The sequence below is a fragment of the Ochotona princeps genome, chromosome 1 (genome assembly GCF_030435755.1).
Source record: "Ochotona princeps isolate mOchPri1 chromosome 1, mOchPri1.hap1, whole genome shotgun sequence".
Lineage (NCBI taxonomy): Eukaryota > Metazoa > Chordata > Mammalia > Lagomorpha > Ochotonidae > Ochotona > Ochotona princeps.
In genome coordinates this window covers 103,376,971-103,399,531 of record NC_080832.1, presented here as the reverse complement: position 1 = coordinate 103,399,531, position 22,561 = coordinate 103,376,971, and the positions used below count along the sequence as shown (strand labels likewise).

General features: G+C 38.4%; 2 protein-coding genes across 6 annotated transcripts in view; one reads left to right on the top strand and one right to left on the bottom strand.

The window, feature by feature from the left end:
* The window catches only part of SUPT3H (SPT3 homolog, SAGA and STAGA complex component), a 385,298-nt gene extending 366,037 nt beyond the window's left edge, over nucleotides 1-19,261 (bottom strand). The window contains exons 1-2 of the mRNA XM_058662338.1: nucleotides 19,061-19,261; nucleotides 4,160-4,260 (exon numbers count right to left, since the gene is read on the bottom strand). Of these exons, the coding sequence (XP_058518321.1) occupies nucleotides 4,160-4,260 (101 nt within the window). The 5' untranslated portion in view covers nucleotides 19,061-19,261. The remainder of the gene's footprint in view (nucleotides 1-4,159; nucleotides 4,261-19,060) is intronic.
* RUNX2 (RUNX family transcription factor 2) overlaps nucleotides 1-22,561 on the top strand; it is a 316,951-nt gene that overhangs the window by 26,558 nt on the left and 267,832 nt on the right. The window lies entirely within an intron of this gene.

Here is a 22,561-nt window from a genome sequence, read left to right as displayed (position 1 = left end):
TCAGTATATCGGGGGAACACAGGTATTGACAAAGCAGAATGACTAAAACTACTAAAAACTTTTTTGAAAAATACCTAATATATATGCATACATATAAATATAATACATTACATAATACATGTATGTATTTTACATATTTTACTCTGTAAAAAAGGAAAAGTGTTTTGCATTAGCCTGCATGTGGATAAAAAATTGAAAGAACTTAGGAAAAAGAATGTTGTTACTCAAAGGGAGGAAAGAAAGCAACATGGATAACGAAGCAGTGGTGACTCCACAACTAGTGTTTAATGTCTAAATATATTACCTTTAAAAACTACATGAAAAACAAGTCTTACTAAAAAAATATACATTACTCAATGTTGGCAAAGCATTATCGGGAGTCTTTAAAAATTTCACAAAAATATATATTTTAAACAACCTATACATAAATGAAACAGCAAGGGAAACACAAAAAGAGATCTTCCATCAGCTGCTTCACTACCCAAATAGCTACAGTGGCCAGGCTGGGCCAACCTGAAGCTGGGGGTAAAGGGTTTCACCGGGGTCTTTCACACGGATGCACTTGTGTCATTCTCCAATGCTTTCCCAACTGTGTCAGCAAGGAGACGGATCAAAAGTGGAGCGACCAGATTTGCTGGCATCACTGGCAGCAGCTTAACCCATAACAGCACAACACTGGCCCCCTAAACTAACATATTTTATAAACATTAGGCCTCTTTAGCAATAACTGAAATACTGTGTGTGCAACAGCAACAGTAAAATAGAAAGTTGAGGAACAGAAATCTTACAATACAAAATTAGCCCAGCAACATAGCTTCTCATTTGAAAAAAAAAAAGTACTTCAGGAAGGATCAAATACAGTCTGATTCAAATTTTATGCAAAGGATGAAATTTTTGTGTGTGTGTATATATATATATATATATATATGAAATATTAGTGAATTCTAAGACTGCCCCAATAATAATTCATGTCCCTTTCCATGAAGAAATTCATAAGAGAGAAGAAAATAACTCCAGACTACAATGATTATTATAACCGCTAGAAGTGGCCTATGAAATCTAAAATAGAACAAAAATGTACATTTCTTCCAGAGCTGTAGCCAACAATAACTGCTGCATTCTGAATCCAGCCTAGGTACATTAGTTGAGAAGATGTTTGCAAAAGAATTTCATAAGAAAAGTGTTGAGTTTAGATTTTAACTTTACTCAATTTTCTTAAATGGTCTAAGGTCATTCAAATATAGTAAATAGAACCTCTCCTCCATACAAGTGGCAAAGGAAAAAATCCCATGCAACAGCTTACTTCTTAAACATAACTGCTTTATAATCATATGACATTAAACCTTTTTCTTCCTGTAAAGAGACATAAAATACTTCAATCTCTACAGCCCATACAATCATTGTCATAAATATTCAACTCTGCCATGTAGCATGGAAGCAGCCACAAGACTACAGATAAATGCGTCAGCACAGCTGTGACCCAAAACAAACTGTACTTACAAAATGATTAAGCAAAACCATAGTCTTGGTTCACTGACCTTTCCCATAGACTATGTATCATTGACCTTTCTATAGACTATGTGTTTTTTGAATAAAAGATACACTGTTTTAATAAATACTACAAAATTTGTTATAAAATACCTGATATTTTCTTTAAAATATCCATTAAGGGCCCAGCGTAGTATTCCAGCAGCTCAAATCCTCGCCATGCACACTCCCTGGGATCCCATGTGGCCGCCGGTTCTAATCCTGGCAGCCCTGCTTCCTATCTAGCTCCCTGCTTGTGGCCTGGGAAAGCAGTCGAGGACGGCCCAAAGCCTTGGGAACCTGCACCCAAGTGGGAGACCCAGAGAAAGCTCCAGGTTCCTGGCTTCGGACTGGCACAGCTCTGGCTGTTGTGGCTGCTTGGGAAGTGAATCATCAGATGGAAGATCTTCCTCTCTGTCTCTCCTCCTCTCTATATATCTGACTTTCCAATAAAAATAAATAAAAATCTTTAAAATATTCATTAAAAGAGAAATAGGGGAAAAGTTTTGTGGCATAGGTTAAGCCATCACCTGATACACTAGCATCTCATATGGACACAGGTTCATGTCCCAGCTACTCCATTTCTGATCCAGCCCCCTGCTAAATGCAACTGGCAACACAGTAGAAGATGGCTTAAGTCCTTGGAGGCCTGCACCCACACAGGAGCTCCTGACTTTGGCCTAGACCAGCCTTCGTCGTTATGGTCATCTGGGGAGTGAACCAATGGGTAGAAGATCTCTCTCTCCTTTTTTTTCTCTGCTATCTCTGACTTTCAAATAAAATAAATCTTTTAATGAATAGAAAGCATAAAGAAAGGCTAAATAAGACTGGCAAAACAATTAGAGGTGATGGATATGTAGAATTTATTATACTATTTCTATAATTTCAAGGGCTTAAAAGTTTCAAATTGAGTTTCTAAAACATCCAAATTAAATAAGCTCTACAAGAAATTTCTTCAGATTATATAATACATTTTATATTTTTAAATATAACTAGTACAATATAAAAGTCTTAACATAGAATCACTAAACTATAATGGAAAACTAAACCACAAAAGCATATACAAGTAAAAATTTTAAAGTTTCCCTAATTCAAAATACAGGCTTATATCATACAGCTCCTAAAATACTACATTTAATTTATGCCCATTTTTATCTAATCAAAAGTATTATAATTTTTCCCTTTATACTATGAGAAATACATTATTTATAACATAAGTCCACCAATTTTAAAATGTAGTTTTTTATTTCTGAACTCTAAATACAGAATACAAATATTAAGGTATAACCCTTACAAATAAGCATTTCTGATTTTTAATAATTACAGCTGAAAAGGAATCCTGAAATCATAACTTTGAAAATCTATGACTTCAACATTTTTTCTTTTTTTTAACATTTATTTATTAATATTTTTATAGAAAAGGCAGAGTTACAGAGGGTACAAGAGAGGCACAGAGAGACAGGGAGAGAAAAAAGATCTTCCAATCACTGTTTCACTCCCCAAACAGAAACAATGGCCACAGCTGAGCCAATCTGAAGCCAGGAGCCAGGAGCCTCCCCTAGGTTCCCCAGGATTTGAGCCATTCTCTGCTGCTTAACAAGCCCATAAGCAGGGAGATGGATGAGAAGTGGAGAAGCTGGGACTCGCACCAGTGCCCTATGGAATGTCTTTGCTTTCAGGCAGTCTTCGCCTGATATGCCACCACATCGGCCCCCAACCTCAAAATTTTCAAGGCTTTTTAAAAGTACTTTCACCAAGCAACTTAGACATATATGTTCAAACTCATTTTATCTTTCATGATAGTCATCACAGAGTAGACTTAATCCACTATGAAAGGTATCAGCATATACCCACAAGAAGACACTTAAAATGTCAACAGGAATATTCTTCTAAACTATCTGGAAAGTCATGAATAATGTATCCATAGGAGAAGACTTATAATGTGTTCCCCACCCCATGCACATAATTGCCTCCTGAACCAATAGTAAAGAGAAACTAATACGTGCCAACAGACATTTCCAATAAATATGCTGCCTCATCAAATTAAAATATGCATTCTCAATACTAGAAGCCAGAAATCAAGCTGGAAAACGCCTTAGGAAAGCAATCTTAACGGCTACAATTTCTCAAAGATTAAATAAACATGTTTTTAAAAGTTCTAAGTTTTTTCCCAACATTCTGGCATACAGTGGTTTCAAGTATTACAAAAACTAAAAACTAAATTAGGTTCACAGAAGTATTATGGCATTTGAGATAAACAGAACTTCTCCAAGACATTTAAATTATTCAAGAAAATCAGTATAATCAGTTTCAAAATTTTCTAAATATAAAACTAAAGCAATAATGAACAATTCATAACGTAAATTTGAAAATAATTAAACAAAATATACTTGAATGATCATTCATTCCATTTTGTACTGATGAAATAATATTCATTTTTTAAATACAGGACAACTCCAGCATTGTTAAGCAATTTTGCCTCTTCCACACTGTCTATCTTAGATGTTATCAGATTATCTCATTTTGATTTGACTAAGTGAAAAATATTTCCAAATTAATTTTATAAATTTGATTTCTATTGTCTTTCATCAACATGAGCCGCACTAGCAACTGTATGCAAAGACATACTTACATCATGCTCTGTAATTCAGCTGCAAAGCTTATAGACTTCCCTGCACTTCTTCCACTACTTGAGGTGGCAGTAGACATTGGGCTAGCCGCAGTATTATTCATCTAAATAGAAAGGAGAAATCAGGCTTACAATCTCTTTAAAACCCTTAAAAAAAAAAAAAAAACGCATTAAAGTATAAGCAAGTATAAATTCAAAAAATAAAACTTTACATGTCCAATTATTTTCATTGGATTTGAATTTTTATATGTACTCTCCTTTATTAAAACGAAATAGCAAAGTAGAAAATACTGTTCAATTAATACATCAGCTACTCATTTGAATGAAAAATATTTTTTATAACTACTCTGCATTAAGTAATAAAACAAAAGATACCATAGTAAAGCTTAATTATTCAAAATGTATTTCAGGAAGACCCAAGATTCACTAATGGTTCTTCATAGAGTTTATAGTGCCCACAAATACATACATTCTATATGCTTCATCTTACCACTAAAATAATAATTTTTCTATTTTATGTACAAAGTTCCATGCAAGATTTTTTTAAAAAAAAAATCACAATTATAAGAGGAAATTAGAAAACCACAGCAGGGACAAGGATTTGGTCCAGAGTTTAAGAGGCCTTTTGGGATGAACACATCCCATAGTGGAGTGGGTTTTAAGCTCAGCACCCCATTTCCCAGGATGCACAGGTGATGGTTCAAGTTGTTGAGTCTTTGCTACCTGAGGATGTGAGCAAGTGAGTGAGCTAGCAAGCTCTCTCTTTCTCCCTCTGGAGCAGGCCCTATCTCTCACTCACTCACTTGCAACTCTTTCTCTGGCTCTTTCTGCTTCTCGAATGAATTAAAGAGAAAACCAAAGCAAAATCTGCTGTAATATAAACTAACAAAATCCTATCTCAAAAACCAGTGAAAAATAAATTTTTAAAGAGCATAATTGAACTTCTGTTTGAATCAAGGCCTATGTGACCTTGAATAAGACTAATCAGCAGATAAAAAAAAGTAAACATGGGTATGGTGTAATGTTATGAGAAACTGACTCATCTAATCTAAAATGTGGCATTTTCACTCATAAAATTAAGCTGATGACGAGAAAGCTAGATACTAATCATGGTGTATGCCAATTTATTTAATGCTGTATTAGACAAAATAACATCAAAATGGACAACTTTAAAATAAATCCATGAAACAAAAGTTGTCAATTATTATATAGTAAATGCCCAATAAATATTACTTTATGTATGTAAATTTTGTAATGCTACAATTTTCCTTAAAATAAAAACTTCTAAAGAAGAAACAAGTTCATAACATAAAATAGAATAAAGCAGTTCGGGGGGTAGGTTTTAGAGTCAGACTGCTTGGGTTCAAATCTCAGCTCTGCCACTTTACTAGAACTTTGGGCAACATAATTCTGATTCCTCACCCTTAACACAAGAATGACAGACGCACGTTCTTAAGGGAGTTGTGAGAATTAAATGTAAAACTTGACTGAGCACACAGAAAGTACCTAACAAATGTTAGCTATTACAATCAATAGAAAGACTTCAAGAAATCCCCCTTATTGAACATTTAATTACCTTTATTTCACAATCACACAAATTCAAAAATCTTAAATATTTTCATCGAAAGACATCAATTGTAACAAATATTAAGTAGGTTCCTTATAAAACAAGCTTATAATAAGACAACCATTAGTTTCTGCAGCTCCAAATCTGTCCTGAGGTGGGAGTTTGGCACAGTGACTAAGACACGACCTGGGATGCCTGCATAGCTATCCTGGAGTGCCTGTGTAGAAGTCCCAGCGCCACTCCTGCTTCCCGCTTCCTGATAACATGCACCCTGGCAAGCAGCGGAGTGGCTCTTGGGCCTGGTCCCTGCAACCCACACTGCAGGCCTGGACGCAGTTTCCAGTTCCACCCTTTGGCCTACCCCATTCCTGGCTGTTTTAGGTGTATGAGGAACAAACCAAGGGAGGGATAAGATGTCTGCCTGCCTGCCTCTCTCTCTTCCTCTCCTTACCTCTGTCTCTTATCCTTTCCAACAAATAAGATACCTTTTTGTTCAAAAAATTTGCTTAAATCTCAAACTCTTATCTTTGATCCTGCTGAGCCCTATGTTTTGAAATAAGACAAATTATAGTTTCTGTTATTACGTGTTTCTACTCCTTCTCAACCTCTAAGGCCCTCTAAAAGTTCTTTTTTTAAGATTTATTTTACAGTTATTGGAAAGTCAGATACACAGAGAGAAGGAGAGACAGAGAGGAAGATCCAATGATTCACTTCCCAAGTGACTTCAACGGCCAAAGCCAAGCCAATCCAAAGCCACGAGCCTGGAACCTCTCCTGGGTCTCCCACTTGGGTGCAGGTTCCCAAGGCTTTGGTCTGTCCTCGACTGCTTTCCCAGGCCACAAGCAGGGAGCTGGATAGGCAGCAGGGCTGCAGGAATCAGAACCGGTGCCCATATGGGATCCTGGAGTGTGAAAGGTGAGGACTTCAGCTGCTAGGCTACTGTGCCAGGCACCCTCTAAAAATTCTTAATACATGTTCTCTCTCCATCTTGATTAATTCTCCACATTGCTGCCTGTGAATAATGACTCCTATGAACAATGAATAATGATAAACCTAATAAAAGGGAAGGAGGCATTTAGTGTAACATATAAATACTGCCCACCGGAATGCCTGGGTCTGATTCCCATTTCTGGTTCCTGACTGCAGACATTGGAAAGGAGAGGTGACAGGTCAAGTAACTGAGTTCATGCCACCCAAACAGGAGATGTGATTTGCATTCCTGGCTTCTGGCTCTTTCCCTGGCCCTACCCTACCCGTTACAGGTATTTAGGGAGGGCACACACCTGCTCTCCTGCTGATTTACTCACTCTCTCCACTTCCCACCTAAATTTAAAAAAAAAAAAATCCATTTCTAAAATAACAAAGGGAAAAATTAACAAAGGGAACCTAAACCAAAGACACATACATCAAGGGCTGCTATGACAGGCAGGGTTTCAATAAAGGCAGCTGTTAAAAAAACACTACTCCAGTTCACTGTCTGAGATGAGCAGCAAGACAAACATGTAAGACGAATAGCACATTAACTAAGTGACTAGATGTAAAATATTCCAGTATGCCACTGCCTCTGGCCTAGAATGAGGGCCCAAAAGGGTAGGTCAAAACCACCAGGTAATGCAAGAGCAAAGAAAATGAAGGAAAAGAGGAAAGGTTCCACTCAAATGTGGTCTAACAACCAAAATTCTCAAGCACATAAATAACCTGCTGCCCAAATAGCCAAAAACTTCTTAAACTTCAATTTGTTTTATTTTTTGCACAGATTATTGGAATAAGTATTTTCTACAAATGACATAGGAAAAAAATTACCATTTGAAAATTGAGATTAAAAATAAATTACAACACCTTCCAAGACTGGAGCAAAATGGAAAGAAAACCAAAGAATTCCACAAACAGTTTTGTAGAATCAGAACAAAGAGCTTAAAAAAAGGGGGGGGGGGGTTTGGATTTCTTTGGATTTCTAAAGGACTTAAGAAAACCTTCACTGACTGTCCCAACTGTTGAATGATGAAGCTATCCTGGAGGAACTGTTAAAGATTATGTATGAACCCTAGCCTCAAAGCACAGTCATGACATTAAACTGACTCAAGTTAGATGACACAAATTTCGTTCTGTGAGATTATCATATGGCCAACTGTCCCGAGACACCCCTAGAGCAACCTTCCCATCTTCAAATCCTGCCCCCCTGTTTTAACTCTCTCTGTGGACGAGATATTTCGTAGAGTAAATTCATGTTAAAAATCACAGCTTTCTTCAGTTGCCTCCTTACTGCAAAGGTTTCACATCAAAGGTATTTGATGAGAGATAAAAAGTCTTAAACCTTGTTTATTGTAACAATGATCATCCTTTCACAGTCAAGTTAGTTTTTAAATCAAACAAATGAATAACATTTTTCTTGACATTTTGAGCTGATAGCTCATTAAACTCTTTAAAATAATTATTTCCCGTATCCACATTCTGTTTGATGATTTAGATAATTAACTTCTTTAGACATTAACTTCTTTACACATCAAAGTCCTATCATTTCAATGTTTTATTTCCTTTCTTCCAGACATTAAAAAAATGTCTGTTAAAAGCAGGACTCAAGTCAATTTTCTCTAATAAATACAGTTAACATGGAACTGAAAACCTACTGTAATCTTCTCAATGGGTTAATGTCCTGCAGTTGTTTCAGCTTTCAGTTGAAATGCAGCTGTTTGCCATATTTTACAAAATGAATTCAGATGTGCAGATTGGGACCTAGATTATTTCAACATGCCAGTTTAAATGTGAACCCAAGGAATAAGTTCAATTCTGATTAATACTACTTAAACCTGATCATTAAACCAATGACCAATACTAAGTCACACCTACATAATCCTGCTCCAGAGAAGGAAAATTAGCATTTTAATTTAAAACAATGGAATTTAAGGATATACCCTTTCCTCAGAAAACAACAATACCTCCTTAAAAGAGGTTTCAATTCTAGTAAAATTACCACAAAAAGTGCATCAATAAACATATTACAGTTTCTATTTAAGGCTTGCATTTTTGGCGACTAAGTGACAAAAGAAATATCACAAAATATCTTTAAGCTTAGAATATTTCAAAGAGTTGGGAACCTTGTTATTAGTTTTTGCATCCTCAAAGCAACATTAAAATCTTAGCTGAAATCTATCAGTCAACCTACTAATTAAAAACTAATAGAATGTTTTTATCATTTCTTCAGTCATCACTGCTGAGAAAAATTAATTCAGCCAAACTATGTACTGATCCAGAGACTCTACAGTCTCAATTCTAATTATTGGCATCCTGACAAACCCACATAATATAAAAATAAAATATTCTTATAATTAGAACATTTCCATTTCCATAATTTTTTAAAGGGAGGAAGCAATTATGTTAAACACTACTACACACTGCATTTTACATTTGCTTAAAAAAAAAGAAACTCAAGGTTGCATAATAATGTAAATTTCTCTTGATATGAAAAACATCAAGTAGTCACTGAATTACTGAGAATTAAAAAAAATCAAATGTTGAAGTACCTATAAAAGAATCTGTATCTAGCGCTGAGCATCACAGTGGTAATTCCAATATATTTGTATATTCCCCATTTCAAGCAGACCTTTAAAGTTATGAAAAGGAGACAGCATTATGAAACAGAGGGCTGACCTGCCACCTGTGACATGAGTACCGGTTTGGGTTCCAGCTGCTCCATTTCCTGTGTAACCCAATGCACCTGAAAAAAACACTAAAGAATGGCTCAAATACCTAGCCCAGTTCCCACACTGGAGACCTAGACGCAGTTCCTGGTTCGTGGTTCCTGGTTGGTGTGGCCATTTAGGGAATGAACCACTGGAATAAAGACATAATTCATTCATTCATTCATATTCTCATTCTCTCTCTCTCTCTCTCTCTCTCCTCTTTCTTCGTTTTTTCTCACTCTGCCTTTCAAATTTTGAAAAAGTTTATTTTTTTAAATTTAAAAAACATATTTTTAAAATCCTGGTCATCAAACATGTCTAAAATCAGTCACATGTCTTTCCCAGCCTCTTTTTCCACAGCAGTGAAATCAGGCATTCAGCGTCTCTACACTTCTTCCTGCTTCTAACACCTTTTGATACAATGCCACACCTCTCCGTCTACCCAAATCCTAGCGGACTTAAAATTGACCCAAGTTCAACATCTCTAAGTAGTCCTATATACAAACGCATAAAGAATTCTCCTTTCTCTTAACATATAATCATTTCAATTTACTGTATCTTAACATTACATTATTTTAATGCACACTAATTACTTTAGTAACAAACCTCTATTCAGTTTAACAATAAAGCCTATTCCACATCAAATTCCTCCCCCAACTACTGCAGAAGGCAGTATCAACTTCATAAAAAAATAAAAAGGGAATTTAATAACTCCCTCTTCTCTCCTTTACCAAAGACACTGCATATGCTTCCTTTACTCTCTTAGCAGAGTAGTACCTTCTTAAAGGCAACATTAATTATATTTTGTGTTATTATTATAATTTCTTTATTGGGCACTTGATATAGGCCAAATAGTATCCTAGGAAATAAGGATATACCAATGACCAAGGCAGACAAAAAGAACTGCATTGTCATGAAACAGATAAGCAAATCAATAAATATAACTCGGGATTGTAACAAATGCTGTGAAAATTAACTTACTTCAACCAGAAGGTGACATTTAGCATAATATTTGAATGAAATTCAGGAAGAAGCATATAACTTCTATGTAAAAAGAACAGTTGTTAAGGACAATGTGGCAGAGTTAAGTGAAAAAAGAAGCAATAGAACATAAGATTTGAGAGGTAGAAACAAGTTACATCTCCTAAAGCTTTCCAAGCCATAGGCTAAATGTTACTTCATGGGGTGGGCATTCGGACTATGGGTTAAGATATGAACAGGGATGTCACATCCCTTGTCAGAGTGACTGCTACACATAATCCAGCTTCATGTTGATGCACATCCTGGGAGACAGCAAATGATGGATCAAAGTGTTGGGTCCCAGAAACCCACAATCCTAGGTTTGGGTCCTAGCTCCTGACTCCCAGCTTTAGTGTGATCCAGTCCAGGCTAACCTGGGCATCTGAGGAAACCAGTGAATGAAAGCTCCCTTGCTCCAAATCCTGCCTTCTTTTCTTTCACTCCCTCTACCTCTCCAATGATTGCTAAGTTCTTTACTTTAGTAAAATTTGATGCTATTAGAGAATTTTAAAAAGGAAGTTAGTTGAAATAGTCTTGGTTTTCTCTTTGTCCTTCAAGTAAATTAACTAAAGAAAAAAAATTTAAACCAAATCCAAAAATAACTCCACCTGCTAGGACAATATACTATAAAAAGCAAGAATCAATCAAGGAAACCAGCTAGGAATGTTACTTACACAATAAAGGCAAGTGACTAACTCAAATTAATGTACCAAGTGCAGATGATGACAAATGACCAATTTCCAGAATAATTTTGAAGGCAGAGTTAAAGAGCTAATGGATTGGGCCCGGTGGCGTGGCCTAGCAGCTAAAGTCCTCGCCTTGAAAGCCCCAGGATCCCATATGGGCGCCGGTTCTAATCCCGGCAGCTCCACTTCCCATCCAGCTCCCTGCTTGTGGCCTGGGAAGGCAGTCGAGGATGGCCCAATGCTTTGGGACCCTGCACCCGTGTGGGAGACCCGGAAGAGGTTCCTGGTTCCCGGCTTTGGATCGGCGCGCACTGGCCCATTGCGGCTCACTTGGGGAGTGAATCATCGGACGGAGGATCTTCTGTCTCTCCTCCTCTCTGTATATCTGACTTTGTAATGAAGTGAATAAATCTTTAAAAAAAAAAGAGCTAATGGATTAAACATTGAGTGAGGAGAAACAACAGGTTGAATGGTGGTTCCATTTACTGAGATTAGGAATGCTGGGGAAGAAAAAAAAAGAACAAAACAGGAGTTCAGTTCAAATCACATCAAGTTTGATGCAACTATGAGAGCACTTTCAAAAGCTCATGGAAGGAGCCAATGCTGTGGGGCAGCAGGTTAAGCCTTTGCCTTAGACACGAGCATCCCATTTGAGCACTGGCTGGTACTCTGGCTGCTCTCTTCCCATTCAGTTCCCTGTTAATGTGTCTGCAAAAGCAGCAGAAGATGGCCCACATACTGGGGCCACTGTAGTCACATGAGAGATAAGGGCTACCCCAGCCTTGCATGTAGCAGCTATTTGGAGAGTGAACTAATGGATAGAAGATTTCTCTCTCTGTCTTGTCCTCTCTCTAACTCTGCCTTTCAAGTAAATAAATCTTAAAAAAAAAAAAAAACTCATGAAGATAGAATTAAGAGATATATAACTCAAAAAAAATCAAAGTCATTTATATGTGACGTCTTCAAATAAGTTAATGGAAATGTATTGTATGAAAACATTAGACATGAATTTTAAATTTTTTTCATGCCAAAATAAACTTACCTTCTCAATTCTACTTTTTTCCACAAAATTTATGAAATACCTTTGAATGATATATTCAAGTGGAGATGAAATTCTTCCTTTATGGGAGGTATTATAAGGTAGAAAATTAAAATAAAAGTCAGGATTTTTGTTAAGGATTAACCAACATTACAGAACTATGTATAAGGATCAGTTAATCTCTTAAACTTCGCTAAGAGAAATTATTTCTGTCATCTCAAGGTAATATAAAAACCACAGTACTTATCAAAGGATCACTCAAAAAGTATGAGAATTGGAAATACTAAAAAAGAGAGCTGGCAAACTACATAAATCCTTTTCTTTCTTCCTAGAGGGAATCAAGGCAGAGACAGAGAGAGAGAGAGGAGGAGAGGTAAAAGGGAACAGGGTGTTTACATATCCTGTAGAAAGACCTATAGACATAGAACACCACTAACACCACTCAGAGGTTCCATTATCATATTTTCTTTACTCTCCTATTAATATAACTTTCTATTCTATGTGCTTTCTTATCCGGTACTCTTACACAAAAAGTTAAGATTCAAAACAAAATTTTTCTATGCAAAATGATGCCAAAAGTTCATTGCAAATGTGTCTAACAGGCACAAAAACACACAACATCCCAACTCTGACAAACAGCTCATAACAAACTAACTTACCCCAGACCAAAACGTCATGAGTTTTATTGAATTATTTAATGTTAACTTTTTAGAGACATTTTATGAGACTTTTTATGAGGAATTTTGAAATCAACTGTACTCCTACTGTAAAAATTAAGTGTATTTTACAAAAATGCAAAGAAGGACCATGTCCTTTAAATATCTAGATTCTCTCCCAATCTATATTCTCAGAAATAGTCAACTTTACAAGAGATGTATATTAAGCAAACCATTCAACAGAATGTCTAATTTGGTTAAAAATACAGTTGATGAGCCAGAAAGAATGGAAGATTCACTACAGGATGCAAAAGAGCCAAATGAACTGGCAATCCATAGAGGGTCTCTCTACACGTGTTAGCTCACATTTCTGCAGAATCACCCAACAAGGCAGGCATAAGGATATTTCAAAAAGTTGGCAGAAAATTCAATTGGAAGATACTACTTTGGTGCAAAAAAAAAATTCATGTTTTTAAAAGATTCATCTACTTATTTCAAAACCAGAACTAACAGAGTAAGAGATAAAGAAATCTTATGCACTGGATCATTCTCTAAATGGCCACAACAGCCAGCAGTAGGAGAGACAGAAACCAGAAGTCGGGAGCTTCTTTCAGGTCCCTACGCAACAGCAGGAGTCCAAGTACTTGGGCCATTTCCAGTTGCTCTCCCAGGTACAATAGCAAAGAGGGAGAGCAGCCCACACTTGAACCAGCACCCATAATGGGATGCTGGTGCTGCAGGCAATGGCTTAACCAACTGTGCCTCCGCACCAGTCCCATGCACATTTTTTTACAATATGCATTTTTCATGGACTTTAAGAAGATATTTCATATTTTCCCTCTATAAACAAGAGAATTAGGAGTAACAAGACTGGATAAAGATAATAAATACGGGTTTGTTGCAGTAGCTCAATTGGCTAATCCTCCCCCTTTACGTGCTAGGATCTTATATGGGCACCAATTCATATCTGTGCTGCTCAACTTCCCATCCACCTCCCTGCTTGTGGCCTGGGAAAGCAGATGATGATGGCCCAAAGCCTTGGGATTGTACACCTAGTTGGAGAGACCAGGAAGAAGCTCCTGACTCCTAGCTTCGGATCGGCACAGATCTAGCCATTGCAGGCATCTGGGAAGTGAACCAGTGGATAGGAAGATCTTTCTGTCTCTCCGTTTTTCTATAAATCTTTCCTTTCAATAAAATAATGAATTTTTAAAATATCTTTTTTAAAAGAGCTTTCTTTTATCCCACATAGCTGATAATATGATATATTCTACATACATGTATGTGAGTGTATGTGTACATATACATACATATACAAATACTTATCAACAAATACATTTTTTTAATGTGAAATTGCTGAACCATGTATACATAGCAGTCAGGAGAATTATACTGTCATTAACCTATTTTGAAGACTTGTAAGTTTAAACATTAAATTCAGAATTCTTTAGCAGAAATCTTAAGGAGATAGATAAACAATTATTATAGCAAAATGGAGGGAAGGGGACTAAAGACAGCTGACAAGCCTTCAAATCATAGTTTGAATATCACTAATTTCATCCAAATCCCTCATTTTTCAGGTGAGGAAACTGAAGTCCAGAGAGGTTTCTTGAACTGCCTAAGGACACATCACTATTTAGTGATACACGCTGGGACTAAAACTGAGGTTCCCCTGACTCCTGGTCCAGAGTTCTTGCTACTATACAACGAGGAACATACAAATAAAAGTTTATCATGACTAACTCACCACACCTCTACAATGTGTCTGTCACAGTAAACTTTGTTGTGAAATACCTGCCTATGCTGAACAACAGGGTAGCAGTCAAGACCTGGGCTCTGGAGTTCAAACACAGCATTAACAACAAGTGCCATTGAATTAGTCATGTTACCTCCCTGCCTCAGTTTCTCTCATCTCTAAAATGCCAATTAGAACAGCTCCTCTAATAGGCTACATGCAATAATAATATAATAATAATACCTGACACATGTAAAGCACCCAGTGCATGTCAGTCACCATGATAAGACAGAGCATCTTAAAAACATCACAAAGGATATCAGTAAACAGACTGTATATTCTCAAAGAATGTCATGATTAAGAATTCTTCTAAACATAGGACTAAACTGAAATACAGAAGATTGAGTCAAAAAACATATTAGAACGAAATTAAATAGCAAAAGTACTCTTCACGATTTTTAAATAAATTGGTACAGTATTTGTTTATAAAGCACATTCATACAAATTATTTAGATTTTTAATATTTCCTGATTTCAATCAATACATTTTTTTCAATAACTATCACATATCATACGCTAGGCCATGTGCTATTTTCATTATTAATACCTTGTTACTTCACTACGCTTTAACTATCAGTAGGCAGTACTATACCACAGTACTTCAAAAAATCTCTGGAAAAACAATAAGAGAATAAATTTATTTTGGTACAAAAACTTTTTTAAAATCCATGCATACAACAGTCTTTAAAAGTTCATGGAAAGGGGGCCCAGCACAGTAGCCTAGTGGCTGAAGTCCTCACCTTGCCTGCACCAGAATCCCATATGGACACTGGTTCAGACCTGCTTAACCCTATTTGTGGCCTGGGAAAGCAGCAGAGGACGGTCCAGGGCCTTGGGACCCTGCACCCCTGTGGGAGACCTGGAAGAAGCTCCTGCCGTCTGGCCATGGATCAACTCAGCCCCAGCTGTTGCAGCCACTTGGGGAGTGAATTAGCGGACAGCAGATCTTTCTCTCTGTAAAGCTGAATTTCCAATAGAAATAATAAGGAAATTAAAAAAAAAAAGTTCATGAGAGGGGCTGGCATGGCGGCATATAAGGCTAAGCCCTTGCCTACGGTACTGCCTTTACAATAAAAACAAGTAAATCTTTAAAAAACTTTTTTTCACAGAAAATGTATCTTATGAGAAAGCTATGCATTGACTTTAGTTTTTTGCACCAAAAGAAACTTACCAAATAGCCTTTCTCCATGTATTTATTCAAATCTTTTCATACTATGAAAAATGCCTGACAGACCTGATCCAGAAAGTAAAACTATCTTCAGTGGAAATGACATTTTGGTTAAATAAATGAGGTATTGTGCTTAGTACAGTGAATGGCTCACAACAAATGCCTAAGAAAATGTTGATTCTCATCTAGTATAATAGAGCAATTATTGTAATCCAGAGAGTCATTAGTAAAAGGGAACTTTGGTAGAGTGCCTGCCTCACACTATTTATGTTGTTACACACAATATACGCCCTTTGCAGATTCAGCGTCAGTCTTTTCTTGAGGAAGAAAGTACACCAGATAAGACAACCAATTAAATTTTAAAATGTCTGTGAAATAAGACAAAAACGTGGAAATATTCTCATTTGTGGTCCATCAACAATTCTGTAAGATGAAGTTTTGTACTAATCCATTTTACTGATGAGGAAACTGAAACTCCAAAAAGTTAAATACGCTAACCAAAGTCACAGAGAGAATGTGGCAGAAAAGGGCAAAAGCTAAGCTTCCAGATCTGGTTTTGAGCGCTCCTTCCGCTGCTGCACTGTGCATCTCAGAGCATTAGCTAGGCAACTGACGGAAGGCCACGGCAGCTCAGATGCACTGAGCTTCACCCAGCCCATCATGTGGGCTGCCTCACGTAACCCCTATGGAACTACAAGCAAATGGTACTACTACCTTCATTTTGTAAGTGAGGAAACTTGACGTTTCCTGAAAGATTAAATAATTTACTTGAAATCACATGATAAAAAGTAGCAGAGGGAGGACGTAAACCAAGTGTTTGACCCTTACTATTTTATCCACTGAAGCATACGTGAACACAATAATACACTTGGCTAGATTACTATTTCATGAAATCAGTGAACTTGTTCTTGACGATGTTATTCTACAACAATCAGACTTCTGACCTGATAAAGTCCCACCACAAACACTCGGCTGCTTCTCTGAGATACAGAGCCTAACTTTCTCTGGCATTCTCTATACCAAAATTTCATTTTCTTCTAGAGAATCAAAATCAAGGTGTTCAAAATTTCTTTCCAAAGAAAAATATTTAAGTTATCAGTGTATTAAATGGACAAGTCACTTGCTGGCCAGACAGTCGATCTATTACTTAAATACAAAAGCAGCAACTCTGCCACTGTTCTATAGCAGTCTGTATTGCAAATTTCAGCAAGTCAAAAAGTACAGTGGCTATATCAGTACATGGTCCCAACTGGGACATTTTTTATGGTGAAAGGGACTATATTAATAGTTATCCTGGGACAACCACAACTGTCACTGAAAAAAAAAAAGTTATACAGTCACTTGACATAGAGCAACTCATTCTGATTATGAACTTGTCTGCATATGATTTAAATTCATGAACTGAAGCTGTTCCAGATCATTACAACTATCATCTGCCTAAAGACCAAGGGCACCATTTTACAGCCAGGGTCAAGTGTGTTTTCTATAAAAGTATTTCCAAAATTTTACTTTCAAATCTGTCTTGCAAAAAAAAAAAAAAAAAGCTGCTTGTAAAGTAGGACATATATATATTTTAGAGAATCCTCACAAAGTAATCTTGCGAAACACCCATCACCAATTTTCCCTTATCTCCTTAAAAAGTCTGACTACAGTAACCATAAAAATACTTCTAAAATATTCCAATGCTCAAAAGTTACTGTTAAGTAATTTATCAAGTTGTTTCATTATATAAAAAGTTAAAAAAAAAAAAAAAAAAAACACTACCTTTCAAATGAAAAGAACTCCAGGAATAAAAAGGATGAAGAATTGCAAAGTCACTGAAAAACCAACCAAAATGATAAAAGTTAGGGGTAAACTCATGCACACAGTGAAGTGCCATCACTGTTACAGGAAGCTCCCTTTAGCATGGTTTTGGCTCTCCCGTAAAATCTGGCACTAGCTGTGCACAACGTAGGAGTCAAAAGAATGCTTTGCTTTGTCAAGCTGTAAATAAATACTAACAGACCCAAGCTTTCAAATACAGTATTTGAATGAAAGGTACTTTTTGAATATAATTATGATTCCCTGCAGCAATAAATGTTCAAAGAATTGGCTTTAAAACTCCGCCCAATTAAGAATTCGAAGGGCTCTCACAATCAAAACCTATGTGGTCCAATGAAGTAAGGACATGTGGCCGCATAAGCGCAAATGCTAATCAATTTACTAAAACATAAAATTTAAAATTAAGACGCTCCGTGGCTCTTGTGACATGTCAAGTGCCCCAGAGCCACTTATCTCTTAATGGCTAACATATTGGACAGGCACAGGTTAGAGAGCACTTCCGTAATGGCAGGAAGTCCTCTTGGCTACTGGGGCTCAAAACCTAGGCATATTTTTCTTGCCTCGTATGATGAATGCATTCCATTTCTGCAATGCACTATCAAGAAACTGTCCCTCAAATTCAGGTCCACTCTCTTTGAAGGCTTTTCTGAATTCACCATAAATCCCACCACTGCCAACCTCCATCTGCTCTTCAAGTCCTCAGACAACGGTCTCCCCTGCACCTCCCCTCCCTTTTTTCCTTCTGCTCCAAACTTACACACGTTTCTAGTTATTTGGGGAACAGGCTTGTGGGAACAAGCTAATTGATCAACCTGTAAAGTGGTAACATTGTATCCAGGATAGTCAGATACTCAGATATTTTCCACTAGCCCTTTCATTTGTTAGACATGTGTCTTGATTTTTAATGAACAAAACATTGTCAGCTCTTAAAACACGAAGAGCCAAGGACCGGCATCTAACGTGTATCTCACATCACATCACATCACGCTCCCAGTCCTGATGGAGGCTAACTCACTCTCCCAGGGGTCACGGTGATGGGCGCACCCCGGGGAGGCCAGAGTTGATTATTCCTTCGCTTGGGAGCTCCACTTCCACTACGGCCCACTTCGCTCTTCCTCACGGGTTGTAAAGCAACACCCGCCTTCTCCCCTCAAAACGCAGCCCGGGCGGCACGCGAGCGACGCCTCAGCGAGCCGCCCGCGCCCCACGCCCACCCGCCGGCGGGGAGGAGTCTACGCCGACTCCATCCCAGCCGGAGGAGAGCAGCGGCGCCGAGATGGAGCCTCACGCGGCCGCCGTCCCCCCGGCCTCGCCGCGCACTCGCCGCCGACTCCCCGGCGGCCGCCCTCGGGCTGGGGTCGGGGCGTGGCCGGCCGGGGAGCCCCGCGTCACGGTGCCGCGCACGGCGTCCCTCCCAGCGCCCTGACCGCTCCCCGAACCGCGCCCCGCGCCGCCCCCCACGCCCTCTACAACCTCTGCTCTAAGAACACTTGTGGCCCGGCAGCGCGTCCCGCGTGGAGAATGTGGGGGCAGAGATGGCACGGTTTCTGCTGCGGCGGCCCGCGACAGGATTAAAAAGGGGCGGGAAGGGTGATGGCGGGGGAACTAAGAAGGATAAAGGTGACTCGGCTGTGTGTGGGGGGTGCAAGATGGCGTGTGCCGACTCTGAAGCGGGGGCCGTAGAAACTAAGAGGAGGGAGCGAGCTCGGCGGCCGCCCCGCACTCGGCGTCAGCGCATGCGCGTTCGGTTCGGTGGCGCGCGGTCCCGTGTTCCTCAGGGTACTTCCGCCACACTTGCCGGGGGCGGAGCGTCCTGAGGGCCGCCCACAGCCACGTGGCGGGCCCCGGAGCGGGGCTTGCTGGGAGATGCATAGGGGTGAGCTGCGAGACCTAGGCCTTTTAGCGGCCCAAACTGCAGTTCTTTAGGACTGAGGCTGAAGGGTGGTAGAGTTGTGCTTGCGTACCCTGGAAGTTTGTTTTCCATGTGCCGGGGCGGAGACAGGCTCATATAACTTCTGTTCAGCAATGGAGGTCGGTCGGAGATTTTAACTGGACTGTCACTTGATTAGTGAACGGAAAAGGGAGAGATCAGGAAGAAATGCTCCTGGGTCCACTACAAGGTGTGGCCTTGGAACACTTTCTGGGACGGTGAAATCCCAATCTTTGCTCTGTCCCCTCACCGCTCTGCTGCTTGCCCAACCCTTGCTCAGAATCACTCAAGAGATGGTGGGAGCTGGTCTGCAGTAAATCGCCCCCGACCTCTCCCCAACTAAATCTAAGTCCAGGCATTTGAAATCTGTGTTTTTTGTTACTGGAAATTTTTTTTTCTGCTTGGAGGCTTTTTATGGACGAAACTATGTTTATTTTTCCTGAGGATGTTGGCATGTTCCTCGTTTTTTAATCCTACACACACACACTCCCCGTGGTGGACTGTACATCCTGTGCTCTCACAGTTGATCAGTGCAGTTGCAGTTCTTGAAATAATACAATTCCTACAACAATGATTGCGGTTGCTTTCACTCTTCATGTTTTCTGAAGTCTTATTTATATTTTTAACATCCTTTTTGGCTGCTTAAGAAAGGAAACTAATTATCAATGCTCACATCCACTAGTAAGACGTCAAATGAAAAACGTTTAATGGGGATTCGACTATTAGCCTTGCAGTCTTTTTAAACATTACCGTTTCTGTTATTTTCTTGCTTATGAATAAATGTATTCTGAAATAATCCTTCCTTCCTTCTGTTTGCTGATGTTGTTTAAAAATAGCAATTTATTTGATTATTTCCTCTTTGGACTGTACAACCCTTCTGTTAATTTTCTGTGTGGCTCTCTTTAATCACCACCCCAAACTTAAATATTTGCCAAATATTTAAACTTCTAGAAATATATGTAGGAAATGAGGCTAAACATGATGTGTAAATCATGGTTCTGCTCGATGTTGGGCAAAGTATGCAGTATAGGGAAAAATAACAGTGTAACCTCTGGAAAAGGAAGTCGAGTTTCAGCAGTAATTGAAAAGTTTTTTTGACTGTATCATCAAGAAAATAGTTGGGAAATTAAACTCAGCTACCCCAGCTAAGGAAATATGACGCAAACTGATCATTTCAAGTAAATTTAAATCCAACTGAAGTAATCATAGTAGCTCTTTGCACAGGTGTTTCGCTGCATTGGAAATCCTCCGAATTTGACTACGTTCATCAGAACAGAACAGTGGTCCTCTTACACTCAGGCTATTGATGTCTGCCAGATAGCACATGCAACAAGAGTTAATGGTAGGTGTGGAGAAAGGAAACTGAGTTACTTAATATTGTTAGGTTATCTTAATTAGGGCAAAGTTAAAATAATTAAGATGTTACTGAAGTTAAAGTGTGGCTGACTACCACATCTCAAAGAAAAGGTTTCCAAAGCAAGTGGGGAAAACACATTAGGAGAACAACTGAATTCCTGCGACCACAAAAATGTCCTAATCTCTTCATCAGTGTCATTAAAGAAAAGTGAAACACTGTTAGTTGACACTTCTGCATTCCTCAGACATGATGACCTTTATATAGACTCACTAATGCAAAAAGAAAGTTCATGTATCCATTAACTTCTTTTTTTAAAGATTTATTTATCTGAAAGTTAGAGTTTACAGAGCCAAGAGAAACAGAAAGAGATCTTCCATCTGCTGATTCACTCCCCAAATGACCACCACTGCCAGAACTGGATCAGGCCAAAACCAAGAACTCCTTCCAGGTCTACCATGTGGGTGCTGGGGCCCAACTGCGCAAACCAACCACCACTGCTTTTCCAGGCATATCAGCAGGGAGCTAGATCAGAAATGGAACAAACAGGACTTGAACTGGCACCCATGTGGGATGCACTATGCCACAGTACCTGCCCTATTCTTAGCTATTTTTAAGTTTTTAATGCTCAAATTGTCATCATAGAAATAAACTAGATATAATTCTGTGTTGTTTATAATTATGTATTTTAATTATTTTTATATTTAGTTTGCTTTCTGACATTGACAACAATTTCAACTGAAATGTAGATGATACTTGTTTTGTTTTTAAAGGAAATTTTTGATCATAGAAATTACTCAGTTCTGTGGTACCTTTATCATTAGATCTAAGTTTTTGTATCTATAAAATGAGTTAATTGAGCAAAATGAACTAAAATTGAACCGTCCTAAAATCCTATGTTGCTTTAAAATACGAATGTCTAGTGTAGTTTTCTGATGTAGTGGTTCTCTAGGACGCCACAGCCCATGTCAGAGTGCTTGGGCTGGAGGCCTACTTCTGCTCTCCATTCCAGCTTCTTACTCATCAGCACCCCCCATGTGTCATTACTCAAGTACTTAGATCCCTGATCCCAACTTGGGAAACTCACACTGAGTTTCAGACTCCTGTCTTCTGTGTGGCCTTTAGGATAAGAACTAGCAAATGGGAGACATTTCTGTTTCTGTCTCTCTGCCTTTCAAATAACTTTTTTAAAAATGATTTGTTGATAAAGACAGATTTTTAGGGAGAAAGAGACAGAAGTCTTTCCGTCCTTGGTTCACTCCCCAGCCACCTTCTGTGACCACCTCACCTATACTTCAATTTTAGTTTATACACAAAGCAATCACTGTTTTTGAGAACCAAAATTAGAAGGAATCATAGAAGCTCAGGGTTTTAGAGCCCTTTAACTCCCTGAGCACAAAGAAACTTAACTGCTGTCATTGCTGTGAAACCCAGTGTCTAATATGTAAAACACTTGTCCTGGAATGATTTGCCAACAGACAGGCTTTGGGGTTCCGGAGAAAGAGATGATGATTAGGTAAGATCTAGTTTTGAGAAATTAAAAAGAAATGGACTTAGCTATACTAGCTAAAATGAGGAAATGTGGAGTTGGAGTATCTTGGCTGTGTGGAATAAATTAAGAACTTTTGGGGGAATAAATAGGTAATCCAGTGCAATAGCTGTATTATCACTAACGCCTTTGCCATCATTA